General features: G+C 43.8%; 1 protein-coding gene across 3 annotated transcripts; it reads right to left on the minus strand.

The window, feature by feature from the left end:
* Positions 1-2184: 2184 nt before the first annotated feature.
* On the minus strand, positions 2185-18302 carry cpeb1b (cytoplasmic polyadenylation element binding protein 1b). Of its 3 annotated transcripts, none has more exons than XM_086226997.1 (12): positions 18144-18302; positions 17760-17931; positions 15318-15539; positions 13944-14173; positions 11577-11832; positions 11335-11448; positions 8377-8466; positions 7664-7800; positions 7132-7330; positions 4434-4528; positions 4134-4214; positions 2185-3622 (listed from the first exon to the last, which is right to left on the minus strand). In XM_086226997.1, the coding sequence occupies exons 1-12, from the start codon at positions 18156-18158 to the stop codon at positions 3512-3514; spliced, it is 1722 nt and encodes a 573-aa protein (XP_086083123.1). In that variant the 5' UTR covers positions 18159-18302; the 3' UTR covers positions 2185-3511. The 3 variants fall into 3 exon arrangements, with proteins under 3 accessions (XP_086083123.1, XP_086083115.1, XP_086083133.1); XM_086226989.1 differs by having other exon boundaries at positions 8362-8466; XM_086227007.1 differs by lacking the exons at positions 17760-17931; positions 18144-18302 and adding an exon at positions 15744-15880 and having other exon boundaries at positions 8362-8466.
* Positions 18303-18837: the final 535 nt, after the last annotated feature.

The following is an 18837-nucleotide window of genomic DNA, read 5'->3' on the forward strand; positions in this document are numbered from 1 at the left end:
CTGTGAGCCCGCTTTTTTGTTTTTATTGACGTATTGTCGGCCGACAATACAACAGCTGGAGTCAAACACCAAAGTATCTGTTGTATCCAGGACCCTGGTTTTGGTGCCTGGGGCGTCCGTCTCGCCAGACTAAATGTGAAGTTGTTTATCTGTCGGCCACAAGCACCGAGATGTGGAGGAAACCAGACAAAGCTTCATTTGTCTTCTCACGCCTTCATCTAGTCTCACCCGAACTTGGGGTTGGAACCCACGGGTGGGTCAGGGGAGACGCCGCATGCAGTCCACTACTGGACAAATAGACCTCAAGTACCTCGTCTTTTTACTCAAGGGTCACATTTAAAGAAGCAGCTGACGTCAAAGCTTCATAATGAAAAGTACCAGTAATGGAAACTGTCCTAGAAGTGTACTGAGTCAAAAGTGCAGTATTTCTTTAACAAAGAAACATCTGTGGGCAAAAAAAAAACCTACTTCAGTCGAGCACTCGGGTACATTCTGGTTACTGCCTCACCATGGATCCAAGAGTGAGAATCTGAACAACGCTCATCACAATTTCTGAAAGTGAAGCTCGACCAGTTCAAGTCCTGAAGGTTAAAAAGTGTACAGCGACAAAATACAACAACGTTCCTCCAAACGAAGCTGAAATGTTTGACTTTCTCACACAACTCATTACCAAAATATTAAAATGATTATAAACCTGCTTTCAAAGCTGAACCAGCACATCAGCTGGTTAGGTGTGTCACAGCTGCGTCTGGTCATGATTCCTGCCATCAGTTTGGAGTCCTCAGGTCACGTGACCTGGGTGTTATTGGAAAAAAAATGAAACCTGCATGAAAGTGTTAATAGACGATGAAGCTGACAGTGGAATACTAGAGAGGTGCTTCTTGCTGTCCAGCCTACAAATGTCAGGTCTTGATTTGGAGTCTGTGGGTCATGTGATCTGTGAGCACTTGTTAAAAAAAAGAAAAAAGATTTGGATTCTGATCATCCATGCAAGTTTTTTTTTTTTTTTTTTTTTTTAAAGTCATTAAATTTCCCAAAAGAAAAAATTAATTTGTCCAGTTGGAAATTACTGTGTTACAGGTTTGGAAGAGATTATGATTTACATCGAGGGATCCGAGTGCGGTACTGACAGCCGCCACTAGGTGGCGATACGGTCGCGATGCAACCTTATAAAAATGAAATGCAATAGTCTTGAATAAACTAATGTTGATGTTAAGTTAAAACTCTTTGCTGCTGAGTCCTGGATGATGGGAGTGTTTAATGGTTACCATAGAAACACTGAGTTGAAGTGCAGAGGATCCGATGGTCAGTCTTCCTGGTCACACCTCCTTACGCCATTACACCAGACTACATCCATTCATACTTTAAAATTCTGCTGAAATGAGTCAGCCTCTGGTGTACCTCTGTCACCTGGCCACGTGTATTCACATTGACACAATTCAAGCTTCCTGTTGCTTTGTAATCCCATGTAGCTTTTTTTTTAAATTTATTTCACTCTTATACTGTGCAGTCCAGTACACACACAGTTCTGATATCTTGATCACGCGAGCTTCAAGTTAGTGCTGAACTACACAACTCCATTAGTCTCAAACATTCTAAATCAAATCTGTGCATGTGAACACAAACATTGAGTCCAAGAGGCCTGAAGTGGCTTCTCCAGGCGAGACAAGAACACAGAGGAAGAGGAGGAGGGAGTGAAGAGGCAGGAGACGATTTCTTTTGTTGCTTTTTGCAGTTTGTCAGCTGAACACTTTGTATTTTAAAACCAATCATTTCCATTGTCAGCTGTTCTTATACCTGCACTGCTGCATCACTGCTTCCCTCGACAGCCTCAACATTCTCAGTTTGAAAAAAAATCTAGTGTATTTGCATAGAATTTTATGCACGAGCGTAATATGACATCATGAAAGCAAGACATGATCATTTTGAAGAGCAATAAGAACCCTACAATTTATTCCCGAACCCAGATTAGTCACATTTCTGCAGCTGTTCGTACTCCAACTTCTGAGCCCCAGGGAGAACAGTTTAGCACCACTACATTGGTCTGTAAAATCTGATTAAACTTCACGCATTAAGAAATGCATCTTTTCTAGACAGACTCCCAGAGAAAATCCCAATTCTCCAGTTTGGGTGAGAAACCCAGAGCAAACCAAGCAGCACTGAAGAGACGCCCAGACATGCAGGTAATGCTTAAACACCTTTATTGTGCCCAATCTGAACATACTCCACAACTGTAACTAGCAGCAAACTTGGCAGACCACAATGAGGTAGACTTTCAAAACTCTAAAAAGCAGCTGGGCTAAGGGACAACAAGCTCAGCATGATAAACTTAATGGATAAAGAAAAGACATCGTCTTTGGCACACAGCTTATTATGAATTTATGTCCAACTTGAACAGGAAGGCAAAATGGGCTAAGAAAGCGTGGAATCATTTACTGGGGTCTACTCAAGCTCGGGGGTTGATGAGTCAGTCTAGTGGAGGTTCTTACATTCAACAGGAAACAAGCAGCTGTTCTAACGTAGGCGCGTCCCCCTGCTGATGTACAAAAGTGATTAAAAACCACTGCCACCTCTCCACAAGTGCAAATTAAAAAGTGCAAAAAACAAACTATGTACAATCAAACATGAATGTTCATTCACTCGAGTCTCAACAAGATCCATCAGTTGATTGTAAAATGACGGATGACCAGTTGAAGCAGCTTCCAGCACTATGTCACACACATTTAATAGAACGGGACTAACAAAACAAGGAGGACTTCCAACATTTTGTGCCCATTCAAGTGTAAATTTGGGAGGGCAAATTAAAAAAGAAAAAAAGTCACCAAAAAAAAAAATGTACGAGGAAAAGGAAAAATAAAAGGGGTTTTTCCCATAAACAGCCGCCTGGTAGAATTCTGTTCAAAATTTTCATGTCATGACTTAAAACCGTTGTGTGTACAAATTAGTAAAAAACTGCGTAAAAATGTCTGAAATGCGACTGGTTAAATGAAGCCCAACATTCAACTCCCAAAGTAAGAAACACCAGTTAGCTTGCACAGGAAAAACAGATGCCAACTGGGGGAAGGGAGGGGAGGGAGGGAGGTGGGGAAAAATAAAAATTTAAAGGCACTGTATGGCATTTGCCAATGAACGGCAATGAGACTTGCGTGATTGCTCTTCACTATGCAACACATGTAAACAAAAAGAAAAAAAAAGGCATTTTCATCCACTTTATAACCTTAGGCTGACTCCCATCTCTGTCTGGCCACAAGTCTGGGAAAATGCTGAAGTGTGAAGGGTCCCTTGTCTCTCCCAACAAGGTCACGGTGCATAGTGCTACTGTGAACAACAGCAAAAATGTAGCAAGTGCAAAAGTGAACATTTTCTACAGTGATATCCCAGTGCCTGGTGGAGTGCCATGGTGCCCTCGTGCTGAGGGGCGTCTGGCACACGTGCTCTCCTTGGCGGGCAGCCTCACCCCAAGAGAGGGGCTCTTCCTCTGGCCCTTCAGTGGGTTTGGATCCGTATGGTTCTAGCTGGAATCTCTGTTCTTCTGGTTGCGCATGAGGGGCCGGTGGTTGCTCAAGATGTCCATGGAGTGCTGCCAGTGCCAGCAGGAGCGGCAGTAGTACTTGAAGCAGGCCTGGACAGCAACACACACATTTGAAAGCTGCAACTTCTCACTTTTAATACCAACAGTATTTCAGAATTTCTACTACTTGGACACTGAGACTAATAGTTGTGTAGCCAAAGATTCAAGGCAACAAGAACCCTTCACATGGACGGATGGACATTCAGTGTACTTTAGTGCAACGATCGTCTCCAGGAGGAATTCAGAGAGCCTGCAGCAGAACTGCTTTAGAACCGTTAGATACTGGACGAGAAAGTGACTCATCCAGCGCATCTGAGGCTTTTACAGTGCTGTGTTACTGTGTCAAGCTCCAGATGGAAGAAAACAAACTAAAATCTGTCAGTTATACTTCTGCTTCTTTGAATCCTCTTGACAGAAATTAGTAGCAGCCCTAGAAATGTCAACTTGTCCTCCAGGTGCCTTCAACGTTTCCTTAATTTAAACAAGTCTGCAGAGTCGTCTCGAGATCACTCCGACTGAGCCCAACATTGCTTCTCCCACTGATCAGCAGGTTTGCACTGACCTGGTCTCTGCAGAAGAAAGGCCCAGGTTGGCGAAGGCAAACTTGACACATGGAGTCTTCCAGGTAGGGATCGATCTGGACCTGGAGGACAACAGTTATCAGTGAGGACCAGAGCCCAGACAACCTGCTGATGGAGCAACAGCAGCATCTCTCAAATTAATGAAATCAGTGTAATGGTTGCAAAGCAAAACATTAGTGGAGCAGTAGAAATGTGTTTTAAGAGCTACAGGAGAGTTTGAGGTCCCAGGAGTCTTGCAGGTCGAGTGTTACTGCAACTGCAGAAAACAACTTAGATTTCACCTTCTTTGTAAACTTGGGAGTTTTGATCTCGACAAATGCTGCACACACGGCCTTCAAGTAACTGCGCTGATTGTTGAAAGTGACACGTCCAGAGCCTGCACAAACACACACACACACAAAATTGATTAGACAATTCAGACAGACCCTCAAAATACTGCCCGTTCTACACCGCACTGAGTGCAGACTTGAGCTCCTGAGTGAGCAGTCGGCTACTTTGAACCACAAAGATCTGAATCAAGCTGCAAGTGAACATGTTTAGGGTTGAGACACTTCAAGACTTCAGATCCCCAAACCTTGACATGCACTGCTTTTGTCAGCCTTAAGAAGCATTTCACTACAATACCTGGTGCTCTCCTGAACTGCCCCCCTCCCCCAACAGGGATAAATAAAGTTCTCTTAATCTCAGGTTAATAAACTTCATAATTTGGTGCAATAATGGAGACCTGAAGAGCTGCAGAGGCAAAAGGCTGCTAATCTACTGCCACCAATGTCTGCTTTACTACATTTTCTTCAGAGCAGCTCACTGGGCCTCATTCATGAGCTCAACCAGTAGGGATATGAATCTGACAGCCAGCCTTCCACATTCCTGTCAGCCTCTGGGAAGTCAGGGGCTCCAGTTCTTGGGTAATTAGTAATATTCTTTAGGTTTCCTCCATGAGTAAAGTAACACCGCAGGCACAGCCAGCAACTGTTTGCTAAAACGTGTATTCAACAGCCTCAGTCAAATTAATGTTTGTTTCCTGTTGAAGAAACAACTGATTTGTGGAGGCCAGCGATCACCTACTAAGATCTAAACCTACCAAATCTACTGCAGTGAAGGATGCAATGGTTTCCAGTGACTCCTTACCCAGATGAGAGGAGAATGGCTGGGATGTGTCTCGTCATCTCAGTGACGGTGCTGTAAGTGATGTGGCGCTGATGGCTGACGGATTATAAACTAATGATCACAATTAAAAACTGAGAATCATTTTTCAGTGAAGTAACTATAGAATTCAGTTTTTCCTCCCTGCATTACTACTTCTTGACACCAGAAGGCAGAAAATACCAGCAATGGATTTAGTTTGAAGTTGAGGGAAAACAGACCAACAAAAACTATGCAAAAACATCCACTGAAACTCAGACACATCGTCCAGTCTTGGCCTCAAACTTGAGAAAGCACTTCTGGATGCAGCAGACGATGACACTTCATGTAAAACCCCCCCGAGCCACTCGGTGTTTGTTTCGAGCTGATTTTTGCTCCGATTTAAAATCAATTGCAGTAATTAGATACGGCCAAAAAGTTATCACAATTCGAGATGCATGCTAATTTCTCCACATCATGAAAAATCCTCCCAGCCAATCAATGTAAAAGTGTTATATAAACTTTATACAGATAAATGTCTACTTTTGGCCAAATCCGTTATAAAAGTATTGACATCTGCAAAATAATTCAGTCCTGTGCATCCTTGATCATAAGATGTGGCTTCTGTCCAGCTCTGAGCCCACGGCACATTAAGATCTGTAACATTCAGATTTTGAGCCGTATTTGTTTTCAACGACGCTGCGTTGCCTTCTTCAAATGCTAGCATCTTTTTGCAGCTGTGCTATTCATTTTAGCAAAGTTAGCTTCTCCCTGGAGAAAACTCAAGGGCTGCGTTCCGATCACCGTACTCCCTGATCAGGGAATACCCTGCGTCGTCAAAGTTCCTCCGTTCGGAACACCCTGCAACGTCATCAGCGCATTCCTCACTTCCTTTGGTCTTCACCAAAATAAAACTGCCTTCACAGAATACACATGACCTCTCATTTTACTTTTTATTGTCATGCACTTACTGTAACATCACATAATGTAACAACTAAATGTCAAATGTTCTAATTAAATGTGATTTGAGAAACGTACAATTTGTATGGTCACTTTAAAAATATTGTTAAGCAGGTTCTTATGTTGTGATGCTGGAAAGTGTAATAAGCCAATATTTGTTAATTATACCTGGTATGTAATTAAAAATAATTAATATTAAAATTACGATTGTAGTGGCACGAAATAAATGTTGATGCTAAAATTTTAATCAACATTCTTGTGGGATTGTTGTGCAGGTGATGTAGCTAGCGACCACACTTACACACGTAAATGAGTTCATTTTCATTATTCGCCATTATTTTCCAGGCTCAGACACATCTGCCGCCACTGGCGAGTTTTTTTAATTTTCCGCGCCGCACGGACATTGCAATGCATCATGGGGAATCTTGCTAGTCAACTTACGGCGAATTGTACAACAGTTCATTTGTTCCCTGTACCGTGCACAGTTCATTTGTTCCCTGTACCGTGCACAGTTCCCTTTGAAGTGTTCCCTGCAGTTTGGAACCTCACTTAAGATGGCCGTCTACCGTGCGCAGTCCACTTTGCAGGGAACTGCAGGGCGATTGGAACGCAGCAAAGGTGTCACTCAGGTGTGATTGGCTGGCTGGCACCTCCAAATGTAGGACCTACTGTCATTAAAGACACCTACAACATTAAATTCTGCAAATCTGATTTTAGCCACAGGAAAGCTGACTTGCATCATGATGTCTGGCTCTGGGGAGGACAGTAAATGAGGGTAAATTCTAAACACTGGTCTGTTGACCAGACTCACATCACTAGTAGACAACTACAAAGATCTGAAGCTCTTTAGTCCAGCTCACTGAGCTGGAGGAGGAACAAAAGCACTCAGCGTCTTACCTATGGGGTACTTGTGCTTGTCCGTGTCGATGCCGGCGTACATGACTCCTCCAAACAGGTCGTTCATGATGCTGGCCAGCGCCTCAGCATTAAGCATGCCATGCAGCGCACCTACAAACACCGTTTTACTGGGGTCCAGACGCTGGGCAGGGCAGCGCACGTAGTTGCTGTCAGAGATCACCCAGGGGATTACCTGCACCTGGAACAGGGCCAGGGACACCTTTCAGACCACCATAGCATTTTGAACAAAGCTGGCACCATTTGGATGTCGTTTGGTTTAATAAAAAGCTAACTTTTAGAAAAAGAGCTAACTTTTAGAAAAAGAAATGAGGAAAATCACAAACACATCTCATTCTAATGTTAAGTATGCTGCGCTGCCAAGCCGCCATCATAAAACACAAAAGTAGTGTCAAGCATTTGACGTTTGAGGTGGACAAAGAATGCCAAGACGAGTTTCCTGTTGATCCACTGGCATATATCAATGCAATGCAATGCAATGCCCAGCTGACCCTCATGCTGCGGTTCTACTCACATCCTTGCATCGCATCCTGCGGCTGGACATCTTGAAGTAGTACTCCCGGTTATCCTCCGGGTGGAACGGATCCTGGGAGCAGGCATGGAGCAAAGCCCGCACAGACTTCTCATTCTCAAACACCAGGTAAACGTAGCCTACACACACAGACACACACACACACACACACACACACACAGCAAAGAACTCCTACAGCAAAACAGAGACATTAAGTCACCCAACATTTAGCATCTACTTCTGTGCTAGTAGATAATGTAGAAAAGTAAAATAGCCTTTTTCAACCTTTGAAACAGTTTTACCATCATGAGCTTTAATGATGACTTTGAGGTACAAGAACAGGCAGAGCAAAACACTGAAGCACACTTTTTGAAAGGCCAAACATTTACTGGTTTCAGATTAAGACTCAAGTATTTCTGCTCTGAAGAGAACATCCACTCCATCAATGCCGCAGAAGAGAACAAATCAGCTAAACCCAGACAGGACTGTTAAACTAATTGTCTAAGTGCAACCTTGAATACTGCCACTACGTGAAATCAGCTCATTAACAATGAACAATCAAGGGCCAAATGCCATATCAGCACCATCCAGGGCAGTTTTAGGGAACAGTAAAACTCACCATCACGACATGTGCTCACCACAGTGCCACCCTCAAACTACCAAGAAGAAAAAAAAAAAATAGCCTACCAGCTTGTCGTTACCTTTGGCCACATTACCTTTGGGTGGACAGCGAGGATGCTTTCCATCCTTACCCGGCCACTCCACCGCCAGGGGACCGTAGCCGCTGAAGGTGTTGATCAGCCCAGCTGACAAAAAGACCACATTAAGACTGAGTGCATGCCTCCACTCAGGAGAAAACAGCTTTTTTCCCCCCTTGAGGAAGTTAACTGGTGTTACAGGTGTTCAGTTGTGAAAAGATTAAAAAACAAAAAAGACAAAATTTACCTGGCCGTCGTCAGTAATCAACCCTTCAAGTCGTGAAATTAGCTGAATCTGAGAATTCTTCCTTCATGTTTTAAAAGGTGCTCATTGCTTGTCTACAACATAATGCCATTTTCATGACGGACTTTATTTGTTTATTTATTTTATTTTTTTAAGTGCACCTGAAAGGGCCCTGAACGGTTTCAGGACAATGTAAACTGGTCAACATTTGCTGTACACAGGGTACTTGCTGTTTTTCCAAATAAAAATTCCAGGCTTTTGGAAACTTCTATATCCTGCCCCCAGACCTCAACTGTACTTTTGGTTGAGATTGTACCCGTTGTGATTACTCTAAAGTTGAAGCTGAAAACGTAGTTATACAAGTTTGGATTTGATATCGTTCCAGAACTGACCGGTAAGTGAAATCATCGTGATTTTTCTAATTTTACAAGATTGTGCCTTTGAGCACACTCAAAATATGGAAAACTTCACTCATAATCAAATTTATTATGACTTGCACACAAAATTCCAGACTTAAGAGTATGGAATTTTGAAAAGCTGCTTTCCAGACCTTAAAAGACTTTCGAGACCTGCGCAAGCACCGTGTACAGGAGTCCATTTCAGCTGCAGGTTCAACAAACAGAAAACAAACAGCTCAGCAGTTTAGAGATGATTTCAACTTTTTAGCTTCCCTTAATGTTTAAACTTTGGGAGCGCATCCTTAACTCAGAGTGGAGTCCTGATATGACAGTTCACCATGGCAACAGCAAACAAAGACCAGCGCAAACTTCAGACCTCTGGAATCGGACGTCCTCATATGTCCGTAACGACCAGTACGAACATAACTTTAGGGGAGAAGTTATACAGCTGCGCTAGAAGGATCGAGAGAGAATTTCAGAGGCAGAAAATTGCTGCTCGAGTCAATGACTCCGTCCAAATGAAGTTGATTCATTTAAATTTAATTGCACAAATTACAGGTGAACTCCAGTCTAACATATTGAACAGGACTTTCAGGTTTGATACTGTGGGAGAAAGTGAATGGGGAAACTGCTTAAAATGAAATTTAAGCAATATTTAATATTAAAGTAAAGATCATTCAGTGGCTATTTTTAAAGTGCAGTAGCTTTTAATATCGGGGATGTGAGGGCCGACATGATTGTGCAGATTTATGATGGACAGGAAAAACTGTACTGCTCAGTCGCCTGGAAATGCATGTTAGAGGGGTGTTGAAATCTCCCAGCATAAGTGCAACTTGCCATGGAGTAATACAGCCTCTTAACCCACGTACATTTTGACTACATGAACCAACCTGGATTTTTATTCAAATAGTAAAATTCTGCTGAAATGTGAGATACTGACTGAGGAAATGAAGCAGCATTTCTGGCTCTGTAAGGAGGAGGAGACAGATAAACTCAAATTTAACTGGAGGAAAGCTGCTCCTGACCAGGATAGCATCACAGACTGTTGCCATAGTAACCCTAACCCAGAGTGCGTTTCCTCCAAAGACACTCCTGCATGTCAGGGTGAACATCTTGGTTTTCATTAAACCTGCTGTCTGAAAGACCCCTTTTGTTTTACTCCTGAAGTGTGAAAGAAAAATACCCGACGGTAGAGAATCATCATATTAAACAGGTTGCAACAGAGTAGGAGAGTAGTTGAGGCTGCAGCTGGAACATGGTGAATTATAACCTAGAGTGATATCTGTGTATTATGTGTAACAGTACTGCCAGTATGTGTTTGGGTTTACACCAGTGATCAATTTTAACCATTAAATGGGGTGTTTATCTTTAATGTGAAGATGCATTTTGATGTTTAAAAGATAAAACATGATGCATTTGTTATGATCATACTAGCTGGAGCACACACACACACACTTCATTACAGTTGTTTATTTTCAGCCAACAGGAGCAGACTGCAATGTAAATCCTTTTTAAAATCATTCATTTTAAGAACGTTGTAAATTCCAGTGAGTGTTTTGTTTGCTGGTAATGGCAGTGACAGGATGGTCACGATGCTTCGACAGCCAGATACATTCCAGCTTTCAAATCAGTCAAATGCAGCGATCATTTTCCTGTTCAATGTGCAACAGCAGTGCTAGATTAGATTACACTGACCGCTGACAAAATCTGTGGTCTTGTTATCTGGATAATGCTCACAATTTGCTGACATGACATCAAGCAGTTAACGGTGAACCGTTCACTGAGCCGTCACAGCTGCAGGAGAGCACCAAGCCTAGCTAGTTAGCTTAGCAGGAGCTTATATCTGACAGCATCTCATGTTTAATTCAATGTGAACTTCAACACCATTTGCCCAGGTAAAGACTGACATTGCTCTGGTGAGAAAGCACCTTGTTTCAGTCTGGTCATACTCTCACACTTCCGGCCAGCATATTTGTTTCTGGCTTCTATTCAGACAACCCCCCCCCCCACCCCCCGACCAGGCAGGACGATCAAATCTTCTGGAAATCAACCACCAGTGCAGGACGTCAGTGACACTAGCATCTAGCTTGCTAGGGCCACTGCCAGCTCTGCCATGAGCCACTCAGATGCATATTTGACAATGGGAGTCAGTCAGAGTGAAGCCAGCAGTCACTGACAGGTTCACATCACCCCCCAGCCCACAAACCAGTACCATGTAGAAAATCTGCTTGAACTGCATCCCTCACACCACTTCAAATTCATACCAGTAAAGGCCTAGAAAATCCTCCACAACAGTCTGGCCGTGTGGGATAAAGACAATAAAGCAGCATTTACCTTCGGTGATGTCCCAGGGCACGCCACCAAGAAACACCTTGCAGGAGTAGAGAGGGTCCTTGTTGTTCCTGGGGGGCAGCTGGCCACTCCAGGTGAAGGTGGCTTCATTAACAGCTGATGAGGCCAGGGGGGAAAAAAAAAAAACAGTGGCAAGGAAAAGGCAGGGGTCAATGCTCAGTCACAACTACCATGTACACCAAAGGTGATCTTAGACATCACGTGTAATATTTAAAGAGCTGTACCAGCAGCCTGTCTGTGCAGGCGCGCCTCCTTCTCAATGCTAAACGCATCCTCAGAGTGGTCAAGCATGTCTGCACCGGGCCATGGAGAGCCAGTGCGCCAGCGGCGGGAAAGGGCTGAGGAGGCAGGACTGGCACTGGATGGAGGAGTCAGAGGGGAGCTGGTGTCCTGGGGGTCCAGACGGGAGCCCAGTCGCAGCAGATCCTTCTGCATGTTCGATGGGAGGTAAGGCAGGGGAGGGGAAATCCGCAACGTGGACTGAAGACAAAAAAAATGAGCACCAACACAAGAAAAATGAGCAGTAACACAAGTGTGTCAAGTATGAATCATGAATTTGTTAATACCACCAATAAAAAAGGTGAAACCCACAGGGGAGGTTTGTACAACTCCAAATCTAGTAAAATGCAGATTTCCACAGCACAGTTGTCGCAACAGTAACATTTCTCTCGTTTCCCCACATGTCTCCCGAGTCCAAGAACAGTCACCCTGTTAAGAGTCAGGTCATCCTTCTTAACCTTCCAAATACAGTTCGCATTTGAGCAACTACAGTTGAACAACGCAGAAGCTTCTTGCAAATGTGGATTCCATCCTTAAAGTTGCTGTTAATGGACCTAAATCAAATCCTGCATGTTTCACCTAAAAACCTTTGAGCAGCATTAGCAGTGATAGTATTGAGCGTAAACGTACAGGAGGGTTGAAATAAACGTATGAATATTCTGGTGCAACAGTTTAGAACCCCAGCATATTAAGTTTCATACTGGAGGTGGAAAAACAATTTATTAAAAAGACAGGAAAAGTGCAACATCAGCTTAACAGGAGACCAAATTAAAAGATTGAAACAGGAACCAATCAAAAAAAAAAAAAAAGAAAAGAAAAGTAGGAGGCATTAAACTAATGTGAGTGTATTAAAAAAATTAAGCAGAGACGTTCCAAGGATCAGTATTTGGGCTGATGCAGGCACATTTAAAATGGTTGTATCTACATGGCCTGCCAGTGTTGCAGTGAATATCCAAGCTCTACACATTCTGCTGGATACACAAGTGAAAATTAGTCTGAATTAAGTCAGTTGTGAAAAAAAGCATGCACCAGTTGATAACAGGCTTCAAACACTGAGGTTGGCAAACTGCACCAATTAACTGTGCTTGGATACCAATTATCTTTACCCAAATATTCAGAAATGTGTTCAGGCAATACTGACATGTACAAAATGATGAACTTCCCCATCTGCTTTGCCAGTTTAGAGTGAAATGCATGAATAAATTTGACAGGTTCATGGTTGGATGCCATTTTAAAGCACTACATCTGTACTCAACGTTTATAATAAACCATCTCAGGAGATTACACATGTAACACCAGTTAAGCATCATTATCAGCGAATCTGAAAAACGTTAAGATTCAGGACCCCAAGCATTGGGCTCCGGCTGCTAAAAGGGATCATTCGTACTTAAACATTTCATCGTATGAGAGTCCATACTGGCAGATAGACATGTCTGAATCCTTCTCTATTGGATAAGATAAAGGTAGGTTTCTGAACAGGCCTCCTCCTCTCCTGCAGGAGGAGGCCTGTTCTGTTCGGCACTCAGTTTAACAGCGACTGAAGGGACGCATAATGAATTTTTACAATTTATCATGAGGTTTAAAAGTAATCTCTTATTTGCACCTCACTGCATCATTTACAGATGTTGTTTCTAGTTGAGTGGCGGGGCATCCTTGTGCAAAGCCTAGATTTATAAAAGACGATAGTTTAACTGGGTCATAATTAAGGATTAACATGTCCTATCTTGTTTCTCTTCTGCCACGACACCCCGTTAGTTTCATATGAGACTACTTTGCCAAATATCTTGCAACAGCCATTGTGTACTCAACCCATCTCGTGCTGCCATGCTTGTATGTTTCACTTTTTGCAAACGGTGCCAGTAATGAGGACTAAAGTTGAGCACTAGCGGTGCTAGCTTGACAGGGTTTAGCAGCCTCAGACATGCAGGTGTGCAAATAAATTAGTATGCACATCTTTTCCACAGCTTGCAAATAGACTATAGAGTCCATCAAGTCACCTTTGGCTTCTGGGTAAAATGCAATAATCCCAAATAGAAGTTTAGGTAGTGGTGAAGGAAAATACTAAATCTGTTTGTCACGCTTGCTGCCCGTCAGTGATATAATTCCTCCCACGATTGCATCATAAATAGGTGAACGGTAGTAAACAGGACGGGATTATCTGAAAAAAATAAATTGTGTGTGTGTGTGTGTGTGGGGGGGGGGGGGGGGGTGTTTGATAACCCAACTCTACCCTGCAAGTTACCATACTGACCTAAATGCCCCAATGATCAGAACTAAACTAGCAGTTCCAGGGTAGGTGTCATGTGCCATACCAGCATGTCACAGAGGTGGTCTGAGCCAGAACTGAAGCCGCTGGTCTCAGAGTCTTCAGGACTGCTGGAGCGAGAGTCCAGAAAGGAGCTGGAGTCCAGTCGGTGAGCCATGCGAGCCATTCCAGGGAACTTCTCCAGGAAGTCAGCCGTCATGCTCATGGACTCAGCAGGCAGGTAGCCTGGGGGTTTCCCAAGGATGCTGCTGAAGGGACTGTTCAGGATGCCCAACACTGCAGAAAAAAATTAAAGCAACAATAATGAGATGCCTCGTGCTAATGTCAGTGGGGACAGTGCAAGCAGCCACGGTGAGGACATGCAAACTTAACTGCTGTATTGCCGAATGGCGCATTGATTTGAGTCATGCAATATTGCAAAATAGGATCCTTGAGTTGACATTTTGAAGGGATGTTTGGAAACAAAATCTACAGAACTGGGCTTGTGGGTGGACTATACATCCATATTGATCGACACAACTGAAAGGAAGATGGCTCACAAAAGAAATCCAAAATGTTTCAAGTTTCTGGGGTAATGATGTCAATCTATTTGGATTCCAGTGTTGTCAGAGGCTAAACCTTCATTCCTTTCAGCGGCCAATTCTCTCGTCACCTTTTCCAAACAGTCCAGTAAATGCTAAGCAGTATGAACCGGCATCTTCCATCACAGCCAAGTGAGTCAGGCAGCAGCTGTGACAGATATGTACTGTGTGGCTTGTTAAAGTGTGCTCAACATGAACCTGGGGGGGGGGGGGGGGGGGGGGGCGGGATTATTCAGCTGCAGGCCACATTGAAAGCTCTGTCCCACTTTGTTACAGGCCCAGTTTAGTAACCTCTAATGAAGTTATGCCGGGTCGGTTCAGATATGCAGTCCTCAGATTTCAACACCTCAAATGAGTCAGGAGAAACTGGGAATCCTAGGCAAGAGTACGCTCTCAGATTTTGACACTCATCTCAACCTTGACAGGCAAAAATGTCAGAAGTTGCTTCATTTTAGCTCATCTGAAGCAGCCATTTAGGACTGGTATTTAAACTGGTCCCCAGTTTATGCAGTTAGGCAGAAAGATGTCCACATCCTGGCATAATCAGCACATCAAAACAGAAGAGGCTAACTGCTTCTATGCTAATGAGGTTTCTTTCTAGATTGTTATGGATGCAGCAAAGCAAAACTGCCACATCATCCTCCCCAGTGACGCTACAGCTCGTTCCCACACAGACATGCTGCTCTTATCACATATTTCAGTAAAAATAAGTGCCTCACAGAAAACACAACCGATGAGACATCTACTGTACTGCCTGAATAAGCAGGGTCATGAGAGCTAACGGCGACAACAAACAGGATAAAGCCACAGTTCTTCCACAAATAGAAGCAGGTACTTACTTGAGGGGGAGCTAGTCTGAACCTGGGGGGGAGAAGTGTGAGAATCAGTCTCCTGGCTGCTCCAGGGTCTGTCCCAGCCAGACAAACGGAGGGACTGGAGGCCCAGGCCCAGGTCCGTGACATTCTGTGGGCCCCTGGACGACTGCATCTCCTGAGAACCCGGCATGCCACCACAGTTGGGGAAGAGCATCCTCCTGCTGCCCACCGCAGCCAGGTCCGACTCTTTACGGTCCGAGATCCAGTTCAGAGATGTAGAAAAAGATGGGAGAGAAAAGTGTTAAAACAGTCACAAAGAACTCAGTTGTTACAGCCTGCGTTGCGTAGTAAAGGGCAGGGAGAGAAAAGGCAGCTGCTGTTCAGCGACGTCTCATTAAAACTTCCCTCATGGTCACATCTGCCCCTATCCTGGATGACGGAGGAGCTAACCTGATGCCTCTGTGCCCGGTGCAACTGCCATGCATCTCCGTCCGCATCACTGACCCACCTAGCAGCATGTGACATGGCTGCTGATGCACTTGCACACCCCTGCTAATGACATCAGCTTCCCCCCCCCCCACCTCCCTGCTTCCTTGCCCAACAACTGTGTAATGAAAAATTCCAGTCGGAGCTATTGGCTTGTTGATAGAAGATCTCTCCTCTCTGGTAGGCACGGCACGTCTCAGAGTCAGTTGAAGACAGCCGCCGTGGCTGCCGATGTTACTGCTGCTTACACTGTCTAGCCTTGTTTCCTGAGCCAGCTGACAGTGGCAGAGAGGGAGGGGGAGTGGAGGGGCAGAGCTACAGCAGCATGACAGCGTATGACTCAGCAGACTTGCACTTTTAACTACTTTAGTTCTGTTAGATTAATAACCTGGTTTGCTGATTAATCGCAAGTATTTTACAGACGTACACAGCAAAGAAAGACGGGCCTGGCTGTAGGAGAAGCAGCTGACTGATCAGATGTCCGGGACAGAGCGATATGCACTGGCAGCTCCTCCCTTCCCAGGCCTGGAACGCTTCCAACTGCCAGCTCCAGCCCCTGATTCAGCAACACCAGGCTGGGCTGGTGGGACAGAAGCTACACCACAAGCTTGGTTCAGTTTGCATCAAGAGCCAGCTTGCTTTTATTTCAAATTTTATGTATTGAGCATTAGTTCCGTGCTGCTGCCTTGAGTAGACCTCTAGATTACAACTGGTCAATGCGAGATCAAGTCACAGGCATTGACATGCTTCTTTACTACCCCTTCAAAGAACAAACACTGTGCCGAGCTTTATCTTGGCACATTTCACTCTTGGGGCCAAAAAGCAGAAGTGCTGCAATACTGCAGAGCAGCGATGCAGCATGAATCAGCTGCTGGCTCTCATAATGACAAGGTGAAGTTTAAACAGATGGCAATTCTGGCTGAGAAATTTAAAGTTCTCCTTGGCAAGGATGACACTTTTACCTTTACTTTTTATAAACCCATCCCCTCACAAACATTAACCAGACTTTCCAGTTCAGGTATGTTTTGCACGAGTAGCAACATAAGTAGGCAGCAGGAGGAAGTCCTGGACGTATTTCAGGGACTGGAGGGAGTTCACTTTAAAATGCCCCAATGAATGTGCAGAGGGTTTTATACGACCTGACAATTCATTTTAATACTTCTAGATTAGTGCTGATATGATCTAGCCATAACGTTGATGAATGGGTTATTCTTTTAGGGCATTCACCGGGTTACAATTAACAGAAATACATTTTATCAACATCATACTACACACCATCAGGCAAAGCAAACTGCTGACAGGTTTGGTGTTGAGTAGAATACAACAGCCCTGCAGTAAAGCGCACTTCATGAGGATTATAATGCAGTCTTTATTCAACGCATTTTATTTTTACGGCTTTAGTTTGTGACACTTACGTTCATCGAATGTTGTTTCCATCCCGTTTATATTAAGTAGAGTGACAAACACCAGGAACAGGTCCCGGTATAAACCAGTCCTGGTCAACAGCCCTTCATATAAACAGCCAGCAAAATGAGTCTACATAAATGGATTCTTCTCTCAAACAGACTCAATTTAAAAAAAAAACAAAAACAAAAAAAAAAACGACATTTTATTTTCATGGAGGATTTATTGCAGGGCTGTTGTATTCTACTCAACACCAAATGTGTCAGTGGTGTTATTGCTTTGGCTGACATTTTTCCAACAGGATCAAACAGCAACTCTAAAGAAAAAGGTGCCATATGAAGCCACTGGGACACGTTTAGAGTGATTATCAATCACATAAAGTTACTAATATCGGGAAAGGTCAATGAAGAATTTTGATTTCAAAGTGGAACGCCACTGCTTTCTGCAGGAAGTCGATGATAGGAGCCCTTGACAACTTGGGTGTCTTTAATGGAGTTGTGGAGGGTCTCGCCACTGCGTTAAGTCTAAAGTCCGGTCCTGGTGACCACGTGTCCGTGCAACAGTGAGCCACATTACCACACAGCAGGTCAGCCTTGCCCTTCGCGCTGTTGGGAGTGGTGCACACGCCGGTGAAGTCCAGAGCATTGCCCAGCATGGTGTTCATCCTGCGGAAGATGTCTGCGTTGCTGCAGGTAGACAGGGCCGGGGACTCGGCGTCCGGACTGTCAGGCCTGCGGGGTTCGTTTCTCTGTAGGAAGAAGACAACGGTTCTCTAGCATTCGAGCTAATATTCTAATGTGAAACTGGCAGACGTGCGTGTGCGTGAGACCAGGCTTTTTGTAACCGCTAACCGCTTTGGAAGGCTACGACACTCCAGCCACACTAAGGTGAGGGTTCTGGTGGTGTGGTGTCAGCTTTAGAACCCGAACATTCAAGTTCCCCTCCTTCATGTTCACTCACCAGGGAAAACGCCATGTTGTGGACTGAGCTATGAAAAATGTGACAGCAATAAACGCTGGCTACGATGAAAGGTCATATTTATGAAGTCTGCAGACCCGCTAATTAGACTCAATTTACTGAACGTGTGCTCAGCTAATGACTGAGCCTCGAGGGCCTCCGTCTGCTCACGTGCTCCACTTCAGAAGAGCAGGCCGCCAAAAAATACAGTCACGTGTCACTGTAGCTTGACATGATTTATCTTTCTTTATTTAAAATTCTTATTCAACCAAATTGATCTAAAGCTGCCGTCTTTCATCTTCACTTCAGTCTTAGTTTTGAATGGAAAAAAATACTTTTAGTAATTTCATAAAATTAGTTTTAACGTAAATTTAGTATGTATTATTTATTTTTAAGTTTATTTTTTATGTGTGCTTGTATGTTCTGGTCTGTCTATCCGAAGGAATGGGATATGGTTTGACCCACGTTTTAAACCTACACATGGCGAGCACATAGCAACACTGACAGACGTCAAACACTAAAACACAATAAAAGTTCGATATCAGAAGGGTTAAGGCTGTCATTGTTTATTTTATTTTATTATGAATTACCATTCTAACTCTGAGGGCTATAAATTGACAGTCAATATATATAAAAAAGAAAGTGCATTTCTTTTTCCCTGAAAATGCAGCATTTTCGTCTTTTTTATATATATATA

The sequence above is a fragment of the Aulostomus chinensis genome, chromosome 2, assembly GCF_037954235.1.
Source record: "Aulostomus chinensis isolate RoL2024-O1b breed Wild chromosome 2, RoL_Achi_v1.0, whole genome shotgun sequence".
NCBI lineage: Eukaryota > Metazoa > Chordata > Actinopteri > Syngnathiformes > Aulostomidae > Aulostomus > Aulostomus chinensis.